The 21,381-nt window shown below is 42.3% G+C and overlaps 1 protein-coding gene across 3 annotated transcripts; it reads left to right on the top strand.

The window, feature by feature from the left end:
* Positions 1-4,695: 4,695 nt before the first annotated feature.
* Positions 4,696-20,671, top strand: LOC101475737 (apoptosis regulator BAX). 3 transcript variants are annotated; one of them, XM_076882824.1, is made up of 6 exons: positions 4,696-5,178; positions 5,278-5,400; positions 5,510-5,540; positions 11,981-12,145; positions 12,433-12,571; positions 12,923-13,198. In XM_076882824.1, the coding sequence occupies exons 2-6, from the start codon at positions 5,373-5,375 to the stop codon at positions 13,178-13,180; spliced, it is 621 nt and encodes a 206-aa protein (XP_076738939.1). In that variant the 5' UTR covers positions 4,696-5,178; positions 5,278-5,372; the 3' UTR covers positions 13,181-13,198. The 3 variants fall into 3 exon arrangements, with proteins under 3 accessions (XP_076738939.1, XP_076738938.1, XP_014267062.1); XM_014411576.3 differs by lacking the exon at positions 12,923-13,198 and adding exons at positions 16,469-16,573; positions 19,020-20,671 and having other exon boundaries at positions 4,712-5,400; XM_076882823.1 differs by having other exon boundaries at positions 4,697-5,400; positions 12,923-13,197.
* The last annotated feature ends 710 nt before the right edge of the window (positions 20,672-21,381 follow it).

Here is a 21,381-nt window from a genome sequence, read left to right as displayed (position 1 = left end):
TCTTTGTGCTGATGCACCTTCCCTGAGGGAAGCAGATTGAACATGTTGAAACCAGGGTGGGAGCTATCTTTGATGATGTTTGCTGCTCTGCTGAGGCAACGGGAGGAATAAATGTCCATCAGGGAGGGAAGAGGGCAGCCGTTGATCTTCGGTGCTGCCTTGACTACACTCTGAAGCCTCACTCTGTCCGTCTTAGTGCAGCTGTCGTACCTGTGATGCAGTATGTAAGCAGGCTCTCAATAGACGAGCGGTAGAAGGTCAGCAGCAGGTTGGAGTCCAGCTTGTACTTCCTCAGGACCTTCAGGAAGTGCAGCCACTGTTGGGCCTTCTTGACATATGCTAAGATGTTGTCTGTCCAGGAGATGTCAGCAGAGATGAGGACACCAAGGAACCGGATGGTGTGGACCCTCTCCACCATACCATACTATGGCAAGCCGTTAGAGCCATAAATCGCCACTTTCCTAACCCGTTTGGTTAAGAAATGGCGTAAAAAACGCCGTTTAATTATTCAAAACGCCGAAAAAAGCGGCGTTCTGTTCCGACAAACGGCGCTTTTTCCGCCACTCGGATGGTGCCCTGAACGCACCATCCGAGTGACGGAAAAAGCGGCGTTCAAAGACAGACGGAAACGCCGTTTTTTACGCTACTCGGCACAAAACGCCGTTTTTATGCATCTTTGAACGGCGTTTTTTACGGCGTTCTCTGCCAGCTGTAACGGCGTTTAAAACGGCGTTTTATTGAAATTATGCAGGGCACTCCCCATGGTTCCCTCATCCAATTACTTTCAACTCATTTCACCCAATCAAAGAAGAGGAAGTGCAGACCACACTAATGCATCACCGATTCACCTTGCTGCTAAGTGATTGCCTATTCAGTACCAGTGCTTGTCACAGTATTCACTTGTATTATAATCCCACTATGCATTTTGATGTGTTTAAGGCATGATCGAGCAAACAAACGACAGAATACTTTTTCTGAAACCTTAACTGTGTTACCTGTTATGGCAGCTAACAGGTAATGAGCAGAGTTAGCTCTGCTCATTTCTGAGCTTCTTTCTTATTTTCCTCTTTACTTCTCTTAACCTTTAACTTATGTTTTAGCAATCAGATCCTGCCATCTTGCATTACCGCTTCGTGCTAGTTATGTTGACTTTTCTCTTCTTTTGTCTCCACTTTTTTCACCCGTGTTTGTGTAACCGGTGTGATTCTGCGTTGTGTCTGATAAAAAAGGTAAAAGAAAGAAAGACCTCCAAGTAAATAATTTGCCCACTCCAGCTCCTCTCCCACAGGGGAACTGTAGAAAAAAGGGAGAGGCAAAAGGGGTACACTGCATTTATAGTATTGCACCAAAGAAGAAGAAAAGAATGAGGAGGGGCTCTAACTGATAATGAACACAACTACAGGCTTGGAGGTCCTAAAAGTCAGGTATAAAAGGAGAAGTTTGGGGGTTTAGAACACATTTTGTGTAATTATAACAATGTGATTTATGACTCTGTTACATTTGGACACTCGGCGCATGGCTCCTTTGTTTACATTAGGGATCAGCTGTTAGCGCTGCGCCCTGCAGCTGCGCTACCGGCAGACAGACCCTACATCCCCAGTGAGGGAAGAAACGGGGGTGATATCTCCCGAGGACACCTCACACACCATCTCTCCTTCCTGTAATCACTTTAAATGTGAGATCGCTCCCTGTCCTCCCGTACTGGTGATGGTGAAGCCAAGGAGAGAAGGCCCAAGTAATAAACACCCGTTTCAAAGAACCGACCTGTGTCTGTGTTGTTGTGAATTCTGTCATGGAAATCAGTGCATTTCCTGAAAGAAATCTCTCCTTCCGGGTCATCCGTGGATCGAGTTTCCTTCGAGACGTGGGCAGCGATAAGCAGAGTTTTGTATAAGATTAATTATTCAAAGTAAGCTCAGGTATGCCGTTCAGCGGGTTAGTTACAGCGCCGGGAGTAGCCTGGGAGAACAAAATGATACAGAGACTGCTTTCCCAAAATCAACTCAAAGTTTATTCTTCTGTGCAGGGTTTTTATAGGCAGAAGGGTTCGTGTGTCAACAAGTTTCAAGTTTCAAGTTACAACCATATAAGGAAGTTCCCCCTAGCTCTGAAAGGGGCCTTCTATAATCTCAACATACTTTTGACAGGTCCATTAAACACTAGACAGTTAGAATCCTTTAGTGATATAAGTTTGCACATGGTAGAATACTGCATGTAGTTATTTGCATTAGGAAATGTTTAACCATATATACCTAAAGGCACATAATCAATGGTGTGTGATCTTTAGCAGGCTGCAAACTTGATGTGCACTCGAGGAATGCACTGTCCCACTATACCACAGCAGGATCAACGCAGCTATGCCTGTTCCAGTTTAAGTGCCTTCTTTACATATAGATGAACTGTTGGATTTTCCAGACCAGCAGGCCAAAGGAAGTTGCCCGTGGGGTCGCAGCAAGAGGAGATGAAGTTCAAACAAAGGGCATTGCAGAAACAGGGTCCTTTGTATAATATCATCAAAAAAGGTATTCAGTACATGCTCCCAAAATACTAAAATATCTAACATTTCCTGTATCCTTTGGGGCAACAGACCTGAGTCACACTTTTAGAGAAGTACCTGGTGAGGTGGATTGAGAGGAATATCCATGATGCATGGCAGTTTGTTCACTCACTTCCTCTCCACCACAGCTTCCGAAGTGCAGCCAATCACAGAGCTTGCTCTCCTGATCCAAGAAGAACACATCAAAGTGCGCTGCACAAGCTTGCTCACAAAAAATAGCCTGCCCATACACTGCTTGTGTACAGCTTCTGTTTTGATCTTCCAGTTCAGCAAATGTATATATGTGGGTGTCCAGGTATTTGTGCTCCTCCACCACATCATATCAGTGGGTTCAGTATCTTATACTTTTGTCAAGATAATGCACACTGCAGCCGACAGTTATCAGAAAGAAGCCATTACAGGGGCAGGGATAGCTCAGTAGGTAAAGTGGTCGCCCCATGATCGGAAGGTCGGCGGTTCGAATCCACTTAACGGCTACCCTGAGGTACCCCTGAGCAAGGTACCGTCCCTACACACTGCTCCCCGGGCGCCTGCTTAGTGGGCTGCCCACTGCTTCACAGAGTGAATGGGTCAAATGCAGAGAAAAACAAGTAATTTCCCCATGGGGATCAATAAAGTATCCATTATTATTATTATTATTATTATTATTACCAAGTTACATGGATTCTTTTTTTTTTTTTTATAACTTCATGTCATATAAACTAGTTATGTTATGTGCAACACTGTCATGTGCCACTCTGGTTTTATGTTTCAAATTCGTGTAAGACATCCACAGTACTCTGATGACATTGACAAGGACATCTCCAGTTTACATGGGAAACTATTATTTCAGGTTCTTGAGATTACTTATTTACGTCACTTTTGAGAAAACGTACATACAGGTCTGATTCAAAACTGTATATCTATTTTTTTAATGCATGTTGAAAGGGCAAAAATATTCCTGAGATACTGTTAACATTATTAAATTTGAAGGCTATTATACAGTGGTATTACTTTAAACTGAGTAAAACGGTATTTTGATAAAAGTTAAGGTCTCCGTTTGTTTCAGAAAGAGCATACTGTCATTTACTTGCTTTTATTATTTATTTATATGCCCTCCGCGGACCATCTCTGCACTGCGTGGGTGATTAGTGGCTCCCTGCACAGTAAGGGCTGCACACACAGGGACAAGACGCACTCGGTTACGATCGGATCTTCCCTGGGCAGGGGGAGGTGATGAACTGTATGCCACTTTTTCATTGGCATACATTAAGTACAATGTTTTATTGCCTACGGTGGGGCAGGTCACATACTGGGTGAAGGTGGGCAGTGTGGAGTCCAGCGAGACATGATTAAAGTCCCCTGATATTAGAAGAAGAGCTCTCGGAGATTGCGTTTGCAGTCTGCGGACCACAGAGAGTCACAGGCTGCCTCCACGGATGCTAACGGCTAATAGCGCAATGTCTGTGTTGCAGAGTTGTTCTTTCACAGCGATGTGCCCAGAGATACCACAACCGTCTTTAACAAACACTGCCAGCCCCCCTCCTTTCCTCTCACCGCTGTCTCTCGTCTTGTCCGCCCGCAGCAGCTGGAAGCCGGGCAGCCTACTCACAGAGGGAGTACCGGGCAGTGCCGGGATACTGCCACTGTGACCGGGTTAGCGTCATTAGCTCCTCAATCATATCAGGGAGCGATCTCACATTTAAAGTGATTACAGGAAGGAGAGAGCTAGCTCTGCTCATTACCTGTTAGCTGCCATAACAGGTAACACAGTTAAGGTTTCAGAAAAAGTATTCTGTCGTTTGTTTGCTCGATCATGCCTTAAACACATCAAAATGCATAGTGGGATTATAATACAAGTGAATACTGTGACAAGCACTGGTACTGAATAGGCAATCACTTAGCAGCAAGGTGAATCGGTGATGCATTAGTGTGGTCTGCACTTCCTCTTCTTTGATTGGGTGAAATGAGTTGAAAGTAATTGGATGAGGGAACCATGGGGAGTGCCCTGCATAATTTCAATAAAACGCCGTTTTAAACGCCGTTACAGCTGGCAGAGAACGCCGTAAAAAACGCCGTTCAAAGATGCATAAAAACGGCGTTTTGTGCCGAGTAGCGTAAAAAACGGCGTTTCCGTCTGTCTTTGAACGCCGCTTTTTACGTCACTCGGATGGTGCCCTGAACGCACCATCCGAGTGACGGAAAAAGCGCCGTTTGTCGGAACAGAACGCCGCTTTTTTCGGCGTTTTGAATAATTAAACGGCGTTTTTTTACGCCATTTCTTAACCAAACGGGTTAGGAAAGTGGCGATTTATGGCTCTAACGGCTTGCCATAGTTGAGAGCGCGAGCGACACATCGCGAGGAAGCGCAAGTGCAAAAACTGAGGAGAGGGGCTGCTGTGTGCGTGTGGATAATAGCAAACACTGAAATACAGTTTTGCACGCAGGAATGCTTTTCTTTCGAGCTTTTCTTTCGAGCTTTTCTTCGCTCAAAATAAATTTCTCCTGAAAATGCAACACTTGCACCTGCAAACTTTTTTTTTACGTGCGCTCAGAATAGTGGCACAAAAATAACGACACATCCGGGGATTCTGAGCGTACTCGGGCGGCGACTGATGACGTTGACTGATCGGGATTGGGCTGTGGGTTTGTTACAGTTGTCGGCTTTTCTAACTTCGACGAAACTCCAGCTGACGCGTGCTGGTGGTAAATTGTTTTTGTTGTTGTTGTGTTTTGCTTAGTTTAATTAATCAGACAAAGGTTCATGTAACTTCAGAGGAAGAAGCGGCAGAGTTTGTTCAGGAAGTTTCGCATTCATTAAACTTCTCTTCAAACCATGGCGTGCGCGGTGAACGGCATGTCAGGTAAGCTCGCCTTACCGGCAGATGACTTCTTGTGTCATTGTTGCTTTTTACTGCGCCTGCAGTGTAACTACGGAGAACACGGACCTGTTCTGTTTTTACTCTTCCACAGATGAGAGAATCGGGGAAGCCCTCATCAAAGAGTGAGTTCCGTTCTATGCTTCCATCGTTGCTCTTTCCCTGTCGCTTTGCTCTTTAACCACCTGCCACAAAGTGCTCAGTGATGTTTTACAATAAATGTTTTTTGGTTCCTTAAGTTGTTGGAGCACAGTAAAAAATGATTACGACTTTTGGGTTACACTGCTTTTCTTAGTAACTAAGGAAAGCAGTAAGATTATGTCTTTCATCATTAAAACTCTTGATAGAATTATTCAGTCATTAGACATTTTTAAACATATTTATTCCTGTGGTAGCTCATGTGAAGATATTGTATTAATTATAACACTTAATAATACGTTTTAACCCAACCCTGTTCAAGTCCTTATCTGAATTAAGTTTCATTTTCATCTTACAGGAACTGCAATTATCGTTTCACCGTAAACTGCACCAGTCATAAAAAGAACTGTGTCATAGAATTATTGGCCTTTTTCTACAGGCTAAGTATAGATGTCAAATCTCTTAACATATGTAATCTAATTTTTAGTATGTGTTGATGCACGCTCAATCATCCAGGTACGTAAATCCCAAAAGGTTGATTCTGTTCATCTGGACGTTTTCAGTGGGACAAATGTTTCGTCGCTCATCCAGGTGACTTCTTCAGTCTGCAGGTTTCCCGGGCCATTCTTCATTCGCTACGTCCAGATGAACAGAATCAAACTTTTGGGATCATTTGTAGTAATTGTGCAGCACTTCATATTCGATCCTGACACAGATACTATCCTGGAATCAGTTATTTATTGTTTAGAACATCCTTTGAAATAGCTTTAAAAACACTCTTTGTGTGAACTAACACCAGGGTTTGACTACACAACGAATTTATGTTGATGAGGCTGACATGCCAACTGCAACCTCCCCGGTGTTTGGACATTTTCCTGCATTAGATACATTTGGGAACATTGATCCTATGCTGTTTTCCTGCATCTGAGTCCTAATCCTAAAAATCCTTGCTCCAGGGCTGTTTCTTATATCAAACGCATGATTTTCATTCATCCTCCTGGCTTTAATCTGAATTGCCTCGCTGTTTCATGAAACACTTTCACACCTATATTGGTTTATATATAATCGGTGCGCTCTCAGAATGTTGGTTCTTACTGACAACTGGCTGCATCTTTCTATATAAATTAGCGCGCTGTCAGTAGATCACCCCGTGATTGTGACTTCACAGTAATTTTCCTCACTTAGTAAATCTGTCTAATAGCATATACAAAATTAAGTACATGTTATTTTCTAATATTTACCTGCTTTGTCGTTCCTGTAACTACAGTAACATTCTTTCCACCATCACTTATCTCAGCTGAATATTTAAGTAAAAATTAATTGATGTTAATCCTGTAGAGGGCAGTACAGCATTAGTAATGAACACTGATTATGCAAAACCTTAAAGTAAACCTTCAATTATAAAAGGTCACTACTCACAAGAAGAGCCCATGTCCATTCAGTGTAGGCCCTTTTCTAGCTACCTTGTGAGGGCATCCATATTGCTGCTGGGGACTTTAATAAGGCATGTGTGAAATCTGTACTCTTCAAATTTCACCAACATGTGTCCTACTAGTGGGACAGATCCGCGGCGAATGCCATCACTAGCAACCTTCACAGAGCACTGAGCCATCTGTAGAACAGGAAGAGCTACGTCAGGATGCTGTTTGTGGACTACAGCTCAGCATTGAACATCATAATCCCAGACATCCTTACCATCAAACTGCCTTCAGACTCCTCTTGCTACCTGCTCCTCGATCAATATCCCCTTTTAGTAGCTACTCCAGCGGTCCCCAACCCCCGGGGCACGGACCGGTACTACTCCATGAGTCGTTTGGTGCCGGGCCGCGAGAGTTGAGGCTCGGGTGTGAAATTTATGGTTTTCAGGGGTTTTATCGTTAACTCGGTTCCCCTGGGTCTTTCCCGTGTTGTAGTTGTGTGTCTTATTTTGAAAGAAATATGTACGCATTACCATAGCGACCAGAGAGCATTAAGGGGCAGTGAGGAGGACGTTACTCTGTGTTGTTGGCGCACTTCAGGAGGAAGCTGCTAAAAAATGTACACAATTACACAGTGAATTAGTTTATTATTATATTTACAAAGTACCACAGTTTTTGTCTCGGATCATTTTATTTTGTTGTATTCATCTGCCACGCCTTAAAGGCCGGTCCGTGAAAATATTGTCTGACATTAAACCGTCTGTGGAGCAAAAAATGTTGGGGCCCGCTGATCTACTCAGATCAACTGGTTTTCCATTACAGAAGAGCACTGTAATGTGCGTGGCTGTCGTCATAGCAATACGTAAATAACATTCAAGGCAAGGCAAGGCAAGTTTATTTGTATAGCACAATTCAACAACAAGGTGATTCAAAGTGCTTTACAGAGACATTAGAAACAAGAACAAATAAAAAGCATGATTTAAAATTGATTAAAACAAGCAAATAAACTAACTAACTAATTAACTAACAAACAAACAAACAAACAAACAACAGTATATAAAATCAAAACAGATAAAATCAGAACAGTAGATAAAATCAGTAGTTAAATGTAAGTTTTGAAATTTAAGCTTAAAGTGTGGATTTGGTGCTTTATTCAAATGCAGCTGAGAACAGGTGAGTCTTCAACCTGGATTTAAATAAACTGAGTGTTTCAGCTGATCTGAGGCTTTCTGGGAGTTTGTTCCAGATATAAGGAGCATAAAAGCTGAATGCAGCTTCTCAGTGTCTGGTTCTGGCTCTGGGAACTGATAAAAGACCGGATCCAGATGACCTGAGGGATCTGGAAGGTTCATACTGGGTCAGGAGATCACTGATGTATTTTGGTCCTAAACCATTCAGAGCTTTATAGACCAGCATCAGAACTTTAAAGTCTATCCTCTGACAGACAGGCAGCCAGTGTAAGGACCTCAGAGCTGGACTGATGTGGTCCACTTTTTTGGTCTTAGTGAGGACTCGAGCAGCAGAGTTCTGAATGAGCTGTAGTTGTCTGACTGATTTTTTAGGTAGACCTGTAAAGATGCTGTTACAGTAATCAAGCCTACTAAAGATGAATGCATGGATTAGTTTTTCCAGGTCCTGTTGAGACATCAGATCTTTTATCCTTGATATATTCTTGAGGTGATAGTAAGCTGACTTTGTTATTGTCTTAATGTGTTTTTCTAAGTTTAGGTCTGCATCCATCACTACACCCAAATTTCTCGCCTGGTTTGTGGTTTTTAGATGTATAGATTGAAGTTCTCTGGTGACCTGTAATCGTTTTTCTTTGGCGCCAAAGACTATTACCTCAGTTTGTTTTTGTTCAACTGGAGAAAATTGTGGCACAACCAGTCATTGATTTCCTCAATGCATTTACCAAGAGCCTGTACAGGGCCTCGGTCTCCTGGTGACATTGTGATATATATTTGTGTGTCATCTGCATAGCTGTGATAGTTTATTTTGTTGTTGTTTATAATCTGTGCCAGTGGGAGCATATAGATGTTAAACAGAAGGGGTCCCAAGATGGAACCTTGGGGAACTCCACATGTGATACTTGTCTGCTCAGATGTGAAGTTACCTATTGATACAAAGTATTTCCTGTTTTCTACGTATGTTTTGAACCAGTTTAGTACAGTTCCTGAAATACCTGTCCAGTTCTCCAGTCGTTTGAGTAATATGTTGTGGTCAACTGTATCAAATGCTGCACTGAGATCCAGTAAAACTAGGACTGACATTTTTCCACTGTCTGTGTTCAGACATATGTCATTAAACACTTTGGTCAGAGCGGTTTCAGTGCTGTGGTTCTGTCTAAAACCTGACTGGAAGGCATCGTAGCAATTATTCTGTTTTAAGAAGTAACTGAGCTGTTGAGAAACTGCTTTTTCAATGATCTTACTTAAAAACGGGAGATTTGAGATCGGCCTGTAGTTGTTCATTTGTGTCTTGTCAAGATTGTCCTTTTTCAGTATAGGTTTGATTACAGCAGTTTTTAGTGATTCTGGAAACACACCTGATAATAAAGAAAAGTTGACGATCTGTAACAGGTCTGACTCCAAAGTCTTTGAGACCTTTTTGAAAAAACTTGTTGGCAGGACATCTAAACAGCAGGAGGAGGAGTTCAGTTTACCTAAGATGTCCTCCAGGTCTTTGCTGTTAATAGGTTGAAACTGTTTCATGGTGTTTAAACAGTTTTTTGGTGGACACAGTACATATCCTGGATCTGCTGTTGATGTACCAATTGCTTGTCTAATTTTTTGGATTTTTTCAGTGAAGAATTTGGCAAAGTCATTGCAGGCCATGGTCGAATGAAGTTCAGCTGCCACTGACACAGGAGGGTTTGTTAGCCTGTCAACTGTAGAAAATAAGACCCGAGCATTATGGCTGATGCGACACAGGCGCTACAACAAAGGTGGATTTCAAGGCAAGAATATATCTGCTGCTTGGTCTGTGGCGTTCATCAGACTCGGGGATCACGGTGTTGTTTTTCAGCCGTTTCTCTCGTTTCCAGGTTTCAAAAATGGCAGTTTTGATTTTCGTGAATGAGACTCATTGACTGATGACTTTAGTACCTGCTCACCCGGGAACCAGGTACTAAAAAAGTACTTGATACGAAGTCAAATATGCTGATGACACGGTGGTAGCGCTCATTTCTGATGGAGATGAGATGCCGTACAGTAGCTGTGCAGTTAGCGATGCAATCACTGTATTTTGTCCAATAAAATAATCTCTTTTCCCAAGTACATCCAAACAGTTCACAGCATCACAGGTTACCACATGCCATTATCCCACAGCTAATCACATCAGCTGATTTGTGTTGTTGCTTTGTGTTCATACCTAAATACTAAGAGAAAGATCACATGTGTCCTCATTAGGAGAGTGATTTGTGCTGCTGATATAAACCTACGGGCCTGCACGTTTATATTGTTAATCTTTAATTATGAGACGGTGTGCTTCAGAGTAACATGAAAACAATGTAACAAGTAGTATAATGAATTTCTTTCTCATGGGTGTAACTTACTGCATTCATTAAGTTCTCTGTAAGATGTGTAATAATGTTTTTTTTAGTAATGACGCTAACACTGAAGACAACAAAGAGGGGAAATACGTCTGACGTGAACAAACATTTGACCACGCAGTCTTTGGCATTCTGCTTAGAGGATACAAATGTAACCTTTACTGAAATTGATCTCAGTATTTCTAGTAAGGCAGATTATGGACATCGTGGTGGGGGGATTTGATATTTAGTGGACTGGGGGAGGCATGGGTCAGAGGAGTGTTCCTAGTTTCCATATCACAGGCCTAAAACCAGCAGGCCTGAAAAACACTCCCCCTGTGTTAGGGCTGCTCGATTATGGCAAAAATGATAACCACGATTATTTTCACTGACATTGAGATCTCGATTATTTGACGATATTTATTTAACAATAACAATGTGTTGAATAATGACTCTAAAGATTGTCAAAAAACAATATAAAATAGTGCAAATACTGATAACAGTGCAAATGTTTGCAATATAAAAATAAATGAAAAATGTAAACATCTATGTTTAGTGAGCTTTGCAGTGTTGCTCTGTGGTGCAGCTACACCGTAGCAAAGTTTACACACTGTGTCTACTTGATCCACGTCTGACTGAACCCATAATGTTTCCACACCACTGAAGTTTTTTTACCGCTTTTCAACCAACAGCAGTCACTCTCCTCTCCAAATAACTTCTGCTTAGCTTTCCGAGCTTCCCTCGGGTCCTCTTAATTGTTGTGATGCATGTTCGAAATGCAGAGAGGTGCGCTTGATTTGCCACACGGAGCAGCGCCAGAGTAAAGCACGAGGGAGGGGCTAATAATCGGCTCAGTCATTTTTAATGATCGTTGAAAGCCCAGATCGTAATCGTGATTCAAATTCGATTAATTGAGCAGCCCTAACCTGTGTTCCACCTGCAGACAGCGTTTACATCAACGTCTGCCTTTGGTGACTTTTTGGCAGCAGCTGTGACATTCAGCAGTGCCCTCATCGTTTTGACACACAAAACAATAACTACAGTACACACTAACTACACAAGACAGCACAACCCACTAACTACACTCTAAACACACTAAACGCCACAAATCTCTCTCGTCTCAAAACTTGCTATGGATATCGCTCGCTTACTCTCCCTCGCCACCATCACTTATAAACTTTCTCCTCTTCCTAAACAATCAAATGTCACAAGTTGCCATATTATTTTTTTTATTGGTTAACATGGTACATTTTTCCACCAATAGGAAAGGGATGTCATGTGTTTTTGTTTTGTTGTGCTTGCCAGCGTTGTCCTTACAAAATGCACTTTAACCGTTTCTTTCCACAGTAAATGTGTAATATAAAGTGTCAAAAACCTTAATGATTCTGAGTGGGAACACTGTTTAGCTAATATTAGTCTAAGAAGCCATGTTAAGCTCAGAGTTAGGGTCACGGGTACCTAATTGTGTGTTCTCTAACAGAGTCATAGAGGAAGAGCTGAAGGATGTGCCCTCAGAGGATGTCCCGCCTCTCACTCCACTGGCTGTGGAGGGGAAGACTGAGCAGGAGGAGAAGCTGGTCAAGCAGCTGAGCAAAATGATACGTATCGTCGGTGACAGAGTGCAGCATGACCAAGAGTTTCAAGAGTGAGCTTTTCATCCTCAGATCTCATGTTAGGAGACTGCTTTAGTACAAAAATACTGTAGATTATTGGATGAATGCAGCAGATTAATGTTGGCTCAATAAGCATTTACAGCGTACAGTTTGATTAAGTAGAGATAAGTAGACGCCCTGCTGATGGAAGTTGTGGTGTGCAGACAAGTGTTTCATGTCTCTGTCATAAACTAGAAACGTCTGTCAGTCAGAATGCAATTTTAAGGGCTCTACGTGTTTTCAAAAACAGGTTGCTTACATTGTGGCTGTTCTGTTGCAGTGTGATAGATGGTGTGGCTTCTGGCTCTGGCTCCAAGTCAGAGAACTTCAGACGAGTGGCAGACAAAGTGTTTGAGGACGGCATCACCTGGGAGAGAATCGCTGTGCTCATCTATGTAGCCGGCAGGCTTGCTGTCAAGGTGAGTTGGTTTCAGTTTCCAGGACGTCTGAGAATCTAAAGCAGTCGTTATTGTTTTAGTGATTTCATTGTTATTTTAGCATCATTAGTAGGGATGGGAACTGAGAACCAGTTTTCTACAGAAGCAGTTCCTGGTAGTTCAGGTCCTTTGAGTTGTTATTCAGCTTGCCTATCAATTCTGCTTATGAGTTCTACAGTCAGCTGATTTCAGTTTGTGTGCCAGAGGAGCAAAACAGTATAGTAGTCTACAGTAGGTCTGCAATGATCATAATCGATGATGTCGACTACAAAAATGTGAATTTTATTGTCAACACTAGACTAATACCACGTAAATGTATTTTTGTAACTGCAGTACACTACAGGAAGCTATTGGGGGAGTAGCGCTTATATTGTCTGCCAAGACTGCACCAAGAAGAAGGCACGATCTGATGTCCTCGTGCTGGTGTTGTTCCCACATCATCTTAATAAATGTTGTTCCAGGTTCAACGTTGCAAGTGACCAGTCACATTGTTGTGACGTCATACTTTTGCGACTTCGGAAAAAAAGTCTTAAAAAACAAACGGTAAGCATTATACAGGTTGTCCTGGCAAAATTCAAATTTCATAAATGAATGAATCGCTTGGCTTGCAGAAGTATGACGTCACAACAATGTGACTGGTCACTTGCAATGTTGAACCTGGAACAACATTTATTATGATGATGTGGGAACAACGCCAGCACGAGGACATCAGATCCTCATCACGAACAGCAAAACAGGAGGACAGAAGAAAATGGAAACTGAGATTTAAAAAAATGTGAAAGCATTTCGCAGAAAATAAAGTTAAATGCAGAATATCCAAAGCACTGCCCCCTGGAGGTGAGACGTAAGCTTTACAGTTAGTGCGTCACATTGATTCTTTGTTTATGTTAATATCTGTATAGTAATGTTTATGTTAGCGTACCTGCTCTTAAATTGGCGGTAACTATAATTAAATTGCATAGTCACAAAGGAGGAGAGAGGAGGGCAAGCAAAGAGAACCCAGAGAGATATTTAAAACTTCCAACATGACAAGAAACTCATTTCTATTCAGTTCAATTTTATTTATATAGCGCCAAATCACAACAAAAGTTGCCTCAAGGCGCTTCATAGATACAGAGAAAAACCCAACAATCATATGACCCCCTATGAGCAGCACTCTGGCGACAGTGGGAAGGAAAAACTCCCTTTTAACAGGAAGAAACCTCCGACAGAACCAGGCTCAGGGAGGGGCGGGGCCATCTGCTGTGATTGGTTGGGGTGAGAGAAGGAAGACAGGATAAAGACATGCTGTGGAAGAGAGACAGAGGTTAATAACAGATATGATTCAATGCAGAGAGGTCTGTTAACACATAGTGAGTGAGAAAGGTGACTGGAAAGGAAAAACTCAATGCATCATGGGAATCCCCCGGCAGCCTACATCTATTGCAGCATAACTAAGGGAGGATTCAGGATCACCTGGTCCAGCCCTAACTATATGCTTTAGCAAAAAGGAAAGTTTGAAGCCTAATCTTGAAAGTAGAGATAGTGTCTGTCTCCTGAATCCAAACTGGAAGCTGGTTCCACAGAAGAGGGGCCTGAAAACTGAAGGCTCTGCCTCCCATTCTACTTTTAAATACTCTAGGAACAACAAGTAGGCCTGCAGAGCGAGAGCGAAGTGCTCTAATAGGGTGATATGGTACTACAAGGTCATTAAGATAAGATGGGGCCTGATTATTTAAGACCTTGTATGTGAGCAGCAGGATTTTGAATTCTGGATTTAACAGGAAGCCAAAACAGGAGAAATCTGCTCTCTCTTTCTAGTCCCTGTCAGGACTCTTGCTGCAGCATTTTGGATTAGCTGAAGGCTTTTCAGGGAGTTTTTGGACTTCCTGATAATAATGAATTACAGTCGTCCAGCCTGGAAGTAATAAATGCATGAACTAGTTTTTCAGCGTCACTCTGAGACAGGATATTTCTAACTGTAACAGGGCGGCCCTTAGCGGCTGGAAACACAGTGAGATGGACCAAGGCAAGCGTAGTGGAACAAAAAAAGCATTTATTTCCTATACAGCTCTCCTTACAACAATTAATTTGTCGAGCTTCTTCACAGCACAAAAATCCATCCTCTAATGACAACTGGCAGCCTTACATATGTTCAGCTGTCACAGACTTAACCATTATTCCACTCTCAGGTAAATTCTTAAATCCCAACCTTCCACCACAGTATACAATATATTAATTAGAATAAATAAATACATAAATACATTTTCACATTTACATATTAACTCATTCGCTGCCATTGACGTCTATAGACGTCAATTACGTTTTTCAATGGGAGGGGCTAGAATACAACCTCGTCACAAAGCAAGAAATATTAGTGTCAAAGGCACTTTTCTGCTTGAAATGTATTTTTCACAAAAAGCTCGTTTTCTCCCTTTTTTTGGTCAAAACAGGCATTTTTGGTGGAACCCACCTCACTTCTACAGCTGATTACTAAAGAATGGAAAATGGTAGAAACAAGCTTTTTTTTTGGATGACAGAAGAGAGTCTGTTCTTCATTTTGGTAGGTTCAGCGTTTATATGATCATAACACACAGTTTTCTGTGGCTCTTCAAAAATGAGTAAAAATGCTCAAAAACCCTGGCAGTGGGGAGTTACCTGATTTGAAAATGGCTGGCAGTGAATGAGTTAATAAATATTTCACACTTTAATGTTACACCAAACCCAATATTATAAAAACCCAGAAACCCAAGCACAACAAGATTCACCACACTCTCTTTACCAATGGTCTCTCCCGGAACCTTTAAATGGTGTCTGGACCCCCGGGGAAACATTTGCCCAAACACCTTGAAGAGGACACAGGCAAGAAAGGTGAGTAATCATTATCTTACACTTATTTGCACCACTTTTATTCCTAGATTTCACACACACTTGCATTAGTTTTCCTTACTGGTAAACCTTAATCACAATCTCAATCACCATTCTTCTCTCCTGACAGACAACCACCACATTCCTTGACGAGGAGCAGCTGTGCAGGATCTGAAATAAGGCTACCAACTGATTTTAAAATTCCCAATAAATAGTCAATAAATATTTAAACTTCTTGTGTTTTTTGTCTGTTTGGAAGCTGACACAGTCTCTATGGAGATGGGTTTTTGGGGGGGTAGCAGGAGGAGAGAAGCTGCAGAGAGGCGTGTAAGACTGCAACTCTGCTTCCTGGTCCCAACTCTGGATAGTCATATTTTGGGGGGTTTAATAAATTTGTCCATATTTCTAGAAATGAGAGCTGCTCCATCCAAAGTGGGATGGATGCCGTCTCTCCTAACAAGACCAGGTTTCCTCCAGAAGGTTTGCCAATTATCTATGAAGCCCACATCGTTTCTGGGACACCACTCAGACAGCCAGCAATTTAAGGAGAACATGCGGCTAAACATGTCACTCCTGGTCTGATTGGGGAGGGGACCAGAGAAAACTACAGAGTCCCACATTGTTTTGGCAAAGTTGCACATCGATTCAATATTGATTTTAGTGACCTCTGATTGGCGTAACCGGGTGTCATTACTGCCGACGTGAATTTCTCAGAATTAAAGTTGACCTCATGCACCTGTGAATGATTTAGCTTAAATTGCTTAGTGGACATAGGTACCATAACTATTGCCTGCAAAATATCCCAAATTTGTGGAGATATAGGTCTCAGTGAGACACAAAATCAGTGAAAGAGTGTGTTGTATGATACTGAGAACTGATAATTTCAGAAAAAGAGCTATAAAATGTTCCAAATGAACAGTGTGTCTATAGTCCCACGTATCCAGTGTGACACACCACTCTCACCCATGTTTCTTACCTTCTTTTGGGAGACGGCTGCAGTACCATAACTTCACCTGTGTGTTCATCCATCAGATGGTCGAGGCTCACCTCCCTCAGTCGGTCAGAGAGGTCCTTACCTGGGCAGTGAACTTTTTCAAAAACAATCTGCTGGGCTGGATTCTGGAACACGGAGGTTGGGTACGTTATACACCAATAGATCTTCACTGTCTTTTTCCCTGAGACCCCATGTTTGAGATTATACACAGGTGTAGATAAAGTACTGCATATTCGTTTTTGTTTCTTATTTGTTTCTATACAGTGGGTTGTTGCATTGAGAGACCCCGTTGATGCCAGCATGAAAATTTGGAGTTGCCAGCTTATGTTTGTGTGTATTTACAGTGGCTTGCAAAAGTATTCGGCCCCCTTGAACTTTCCCACATTTTGTCACATTACAGCCACAAAAACATGAATCACTTTTATTGGAATTCCACATGAAAGACCAACACAAAGTGGTGCACACGTGAGAAGTGGAACGAAAATCAGACATGATTCCAAACATTTTTTACAAATAACTGCAAAGTGGGGTGTGCGTAATTATTCAGCCCCTTTGGTCTGAGTGCAGTCAGTTGCACATAGACGTTGCCTGATGAGTGCTAATGACTAAACAGAGTGCACCTGTGTGTAATCTAATGTCAGTACAAATACAGCTGCTCCGTGACGGCCTCAGAGGTTGTCTAAGAGAATATTGGGAGCAACAACACCATGAAGTCCAAAGAACACACCAGACAGGTCAGGGATAAAGTTATTGAGACATTTAAAGCAGGCTTAGGCTACAAAAAGATTTCCCAAGCCTTGAACATCCACGGAGCACTGTTCAAGCCATCATTCAGAAATGGAAGGAGTATGGCACAACTGTAAACCTACCAAGACAAGGCCGTCCACCTAAACTCACAGGCAGAACAAGGAGAGCGCTGATCAGAAATGCAGCCAAGAGGCCCATGGTGACTCTGGACGAGCTGCAGAGATCTACAGCTCAGGTGGGGGAATCTGTCCATAGGACAACTATTAGTCGTGCACTGCACAAAGTTGGCCTTTATGGAAGACTGGCAAGAAGAAAGCCATTGTTAACAGGAAACCAGAAGAAGTCCCGTTTGCAGTTTGCCACAAGCCATGTGGGGGACACAGCAAACATGTGGAAGAAGCTGCTCTGGTCAGATGAGACCAACATGGAACTTTTTGGCCAAAATGCAAAATGCTGCACATCACTCTAAACCATCCCCACTGTCAGATATGGTGGTGGCAGCATCATCTGGGGGGGCTTCTCTTCAGCAGGGACAGGGAAGCTGGTCAGAGTTGATGGGAAGATGGATGGAGCCAAATACAGGGCAAGCTTGGAAGAAAACCTCTTGGAGTCTGCAAAAGACTTGAGACTGGGGCGGAGGTTCAGCTTCCAGCAGGACGACGACCCTGAACATAAAGCCAGGGCAACAATGGGATGGTTTAAAACAAACATATCCATGTGTTAGAATGGCCCAGTCAAAGTCCAGATCTAAATCCAATCAAGACTCTGTGGCAAGATCTGAAAACTGCTGTTCACAAACGCTGTCCATCTAATCTGACTGAGCTGGAGCTGTTTTGCAAAGAAGAATGGGCAAAGATTTCAGTCTGTTGGGTACTGGATCCTGGAGTTATGGGTTGCATCCTTCTCCCCTATGCTCCTCCAGTATTGCTCTCTCTACTGATCTCCAGCCTGGGTGGGGCTGCTGTTCTCGTATTGTTCCCCAGCCAATGAGAGCACACGTCGGACGCTTCAGTAATCACAACTGCTGTGGTGAAGATCAGCTGGTTGGTTTCAGTGATAGTCGCATTACAGATTGTGTAAATTATTTACATTTATTTATTAATAGGTACCTTTAAAGACTCTCAATGGCACCTTGAAAACTTTGTGGACATATCGGTCACACTGAGACACAAAGTAATTGAGTGTTTTGTATGACACTGAGAACTGATAAATAATATTTCAGAAAAAGATCAAAGATCACAAAGATCTTGTCTGACATGTTGTTTTTCCCTTTTCCAGCTGCTTCACCAGCTCCTTGTTGCTGCTTCCAAACTGAAAAACACAAGTCTGAGTCAGGTCCATAAAACCAGTTATACTCAGCCATAAGTATGGTTATGTCACCATTGTTATCAGTTACTAATGTTCACAGTTTAAAGCCCAAACGCAGCCTCTTCCTGTATTCCATTATTAAGTTGGACAAAAAACATTCCCATAATGCATAGCATTGATGATGTCACAATCCCCATCTGCATAGCGGCTGCTGCACTGCATTCTGGGACTTGTATGAGTGGTGTGGCTGTGGCATGCTCTCTCTGTATAGTTCATACATTAATAATTCACATATGAATTTCAGTCAAAGGTTGGATACAGATATATTCGGCCTGGGCACCTTGACATGTCTGATCTAAAGGAAATTTTTCAGTCTCATTTTTTGTGGTCATATATACAGTATTTTATTTTGAGTTGTATTTATGCATTTTACTTTTGTATGTTTATAAGTTACACATAGATCTTGAACAGTAAACCGTTAGTGACTGATGTTGCACAAATGGAAGCAGTGACTATGTATGTGTATGTCCACAGATCAACAGCTTCTCAGAGTTAGCAGCTGCATCCATCCAGAGGGTGTCGTCAATGAGCTCTCACAGCTACGGCCTTATCATAATCTTCCTCGCTGGCATGTCTATAGGAAGCTTCATCACCTGGAGGCTGACCAGACAGTCCTGAGTCTGACACACACAAAAAACATTCATATCCGGGACCGGAGTCTCTAGTCTGTTTTTGAACACATTGGTATAATGTCTCTAAACCACTCAGCTCTTCTTTTCAATCTTCTCTTATCTATGCAAATAAAACTGAAAATCCAAAAACAGCAGTGTTGTGGGGGAAAGTGTTTATTGTGTAACGATGCAGGGTCTTCTGAACCAAAGGACCTGGTCAGACATCCTGTTTCTAGTCAGAGGAGAAAAAAAGTGAAAACCTTTTTAAGCATTTTCAGGTTACAGCTGCTGCCTGTTGAATTTGACTTTTGGCAATATAGTGTACGTGAGAAATGATGATGGTATTTAAAGCACTTTGAGTGTGCTGGGAGAGTAGAAAAGCGCTACATGACAGTCAGACCATTTATATGTGAGAGATGGCGACAGAGAGAAAGTGTTGCACCGCCTCCATCTGGGGTCTTGCCTGGTATTGTAGATGCAGCCTTTAAAGACCATGTGCTTAAAGCCATGATTAGTGCCTCTGTGCTGTCCTTCAGTCCAGCTTGGTCCAGCCACTGGTAGGATTTCTTGATATCAGCCACTTCTTCCCCTGCCATGCAGGGCCTATCCCTTTCTCAGGTTTCATACATCAGTTGTAGTACTCATGAATCTTTGCTGTCTCATCGTGGATAGTGGTTCTGGCACTCACTAGTCCTTGGCCTCCTTCCACTTACCGTACAGTTTCAGGGTGCAGACTTGGGGTGAAACTCTCCAGAGGCATCACCTCCTTTAGCCTGCTTATTATCCCAGCAGTGTACCTGACAATCGGCAGGGTGTAGATGTTGATCTTGGTCTTCCCATTCAGCTAACTCCTCAGGACGTGCCTTACTCTGCAGGTATTTGGTAGTTGCAGCATTCCTACCGGCCTCTTCATGATTCCCATTTGTGTGGGATTCCCAGGTACTGTTCTCATTGTCTGCAATGTTGCCTTCTGGTAGTTCGATTTGTTCGTTTCTCCAGTCCGAGTGACATTCTGATGTCATTACTGTAAATCCTAGTGACATGGATCAGTGAATCACTCATATACACTTCTTATATACTGCTTTTTTTTACTCTTCTTGAGCAGTCAAAGCACTTCTTACTTGACATATTCACCCATTCACATTCATTCATACAATCATGAAGGGCTTTCTATCCAACACTCATACACATTTATACTCAGATGAATGAACTAGGCGTTCGTATCTTGCACAAGGATATGCATATATGTTGAACCATCAAACTTCCAGTTAGTAGTTGACCTGTTCTGTCTCTTACAGCCCCGGTGTTATGTTCTGTTTTTCTGCACTGTCAGTATCAGACAGAGTGGAGTCATACTGTTCAATGTGCTGCTTTATTCTGTCATTAGTTCCATGTCCTTCCTTTTTATTACTGTTTGTACATATTTTGTATGTCACAGACAAAAAGCCAGCGTTTTTCTTTTTCTGTACTGCTTTTAATGAGAAAAAAACATAAATAAAGCCTTGATAAAGGACACCGCTGTGTATCTATATCTTCAAGTCTGAGTATAACGATAAATGACAGAGTTGATCCTTGTTTGTGATGTCTGCCCCAAACTGAGCCGAACTCCAATTCTCCTGTTTCCCTAAGGATTGTGAAGGTCCAAATCTTTTCAGAGAAATCTAGTTCTGAATGTGGACCCAAAAACTGTTTTACAACAGTATAACGTTTTACAATTGCTAGAATTTTTTTGTACATTGAACTTCTTCCATGTCAAATTTTACCCATATCTTCCTTGAACTGACCCCAGTGTAGGAAAATGGTGATTTTAAGAAATGACGTTTCTCACTCCAAATTTGCCCAGCTTCCCAGAGAGATGGGAACCAGCTGGTCTTTAAAGGATCGTGGGGAATCTTCAAAGATTATAATACTAAAGCAGCATAAGCAGGAATATGTATGGGGTGCATAAGAGATCATACAGAGGTCAGGGGCCCGTTCTTCGTACGTCGCTTACTACATCCAAGATCAAATGACACATCCAAGACCAAATCATCGCGCTAACCGTGAGCTCGCTAATCCGGTTCCCCGAACACACCTGCTGTTGACGATCAGTACAGCTGGATGCAGGAATGTGACATCACTGGGTGTCGTAAAAGGGGCTACGCATCGATAGTAGAAACATTGATCGGCAACCCGCTGATTGGTCGGCGAAAATGTCGAAGGGGCGTGCTCGGTATTTTCCGGCA

The sequence above is a fragment of the Maylandia zebra genome, linkage group LG4 (assembly GCF_041146795.1).
Source record: "Maylandia zebra isolate NMK-2024a linkage group LG4, Mzebra_GT3a, whole genome shotgun sequence".
Classification (NCBI taxonomy): domain Eukaryota; kingdom Metazoa; phylum Chordata; class Actinopteri; order Cichliformes; family Cichlidae; genus Maylandia; species Maylandia zebra.
The sequence above is the reverse complement of the archived record's forward strand: the minus strand, read 5'-3'. Positions and strand labels throughout refer to the sequence as shown.

Coding starts and splice junctions, on each gene's coding strand:
- LOC101475737 (XM_076882824.1), top strand. CDS start 5,373: ATGGCGTGCGCGGTGAACGGCATGTCAG. Junction 12,146..12,432: donor CATGACCAAGAGTTTCAAGA/GTGAGCTTTTCA, acceptor GTTCTGTTGCAG/TGTGATAGATGGTGTGGCTT. Junction 12,572..12,922: donor CCGGCAGGCTTGCTGTCAAG/GTGAGTTGGTTT, acceptor TTGTAACTGCAG/TACACTACAGGAAGCTATTG.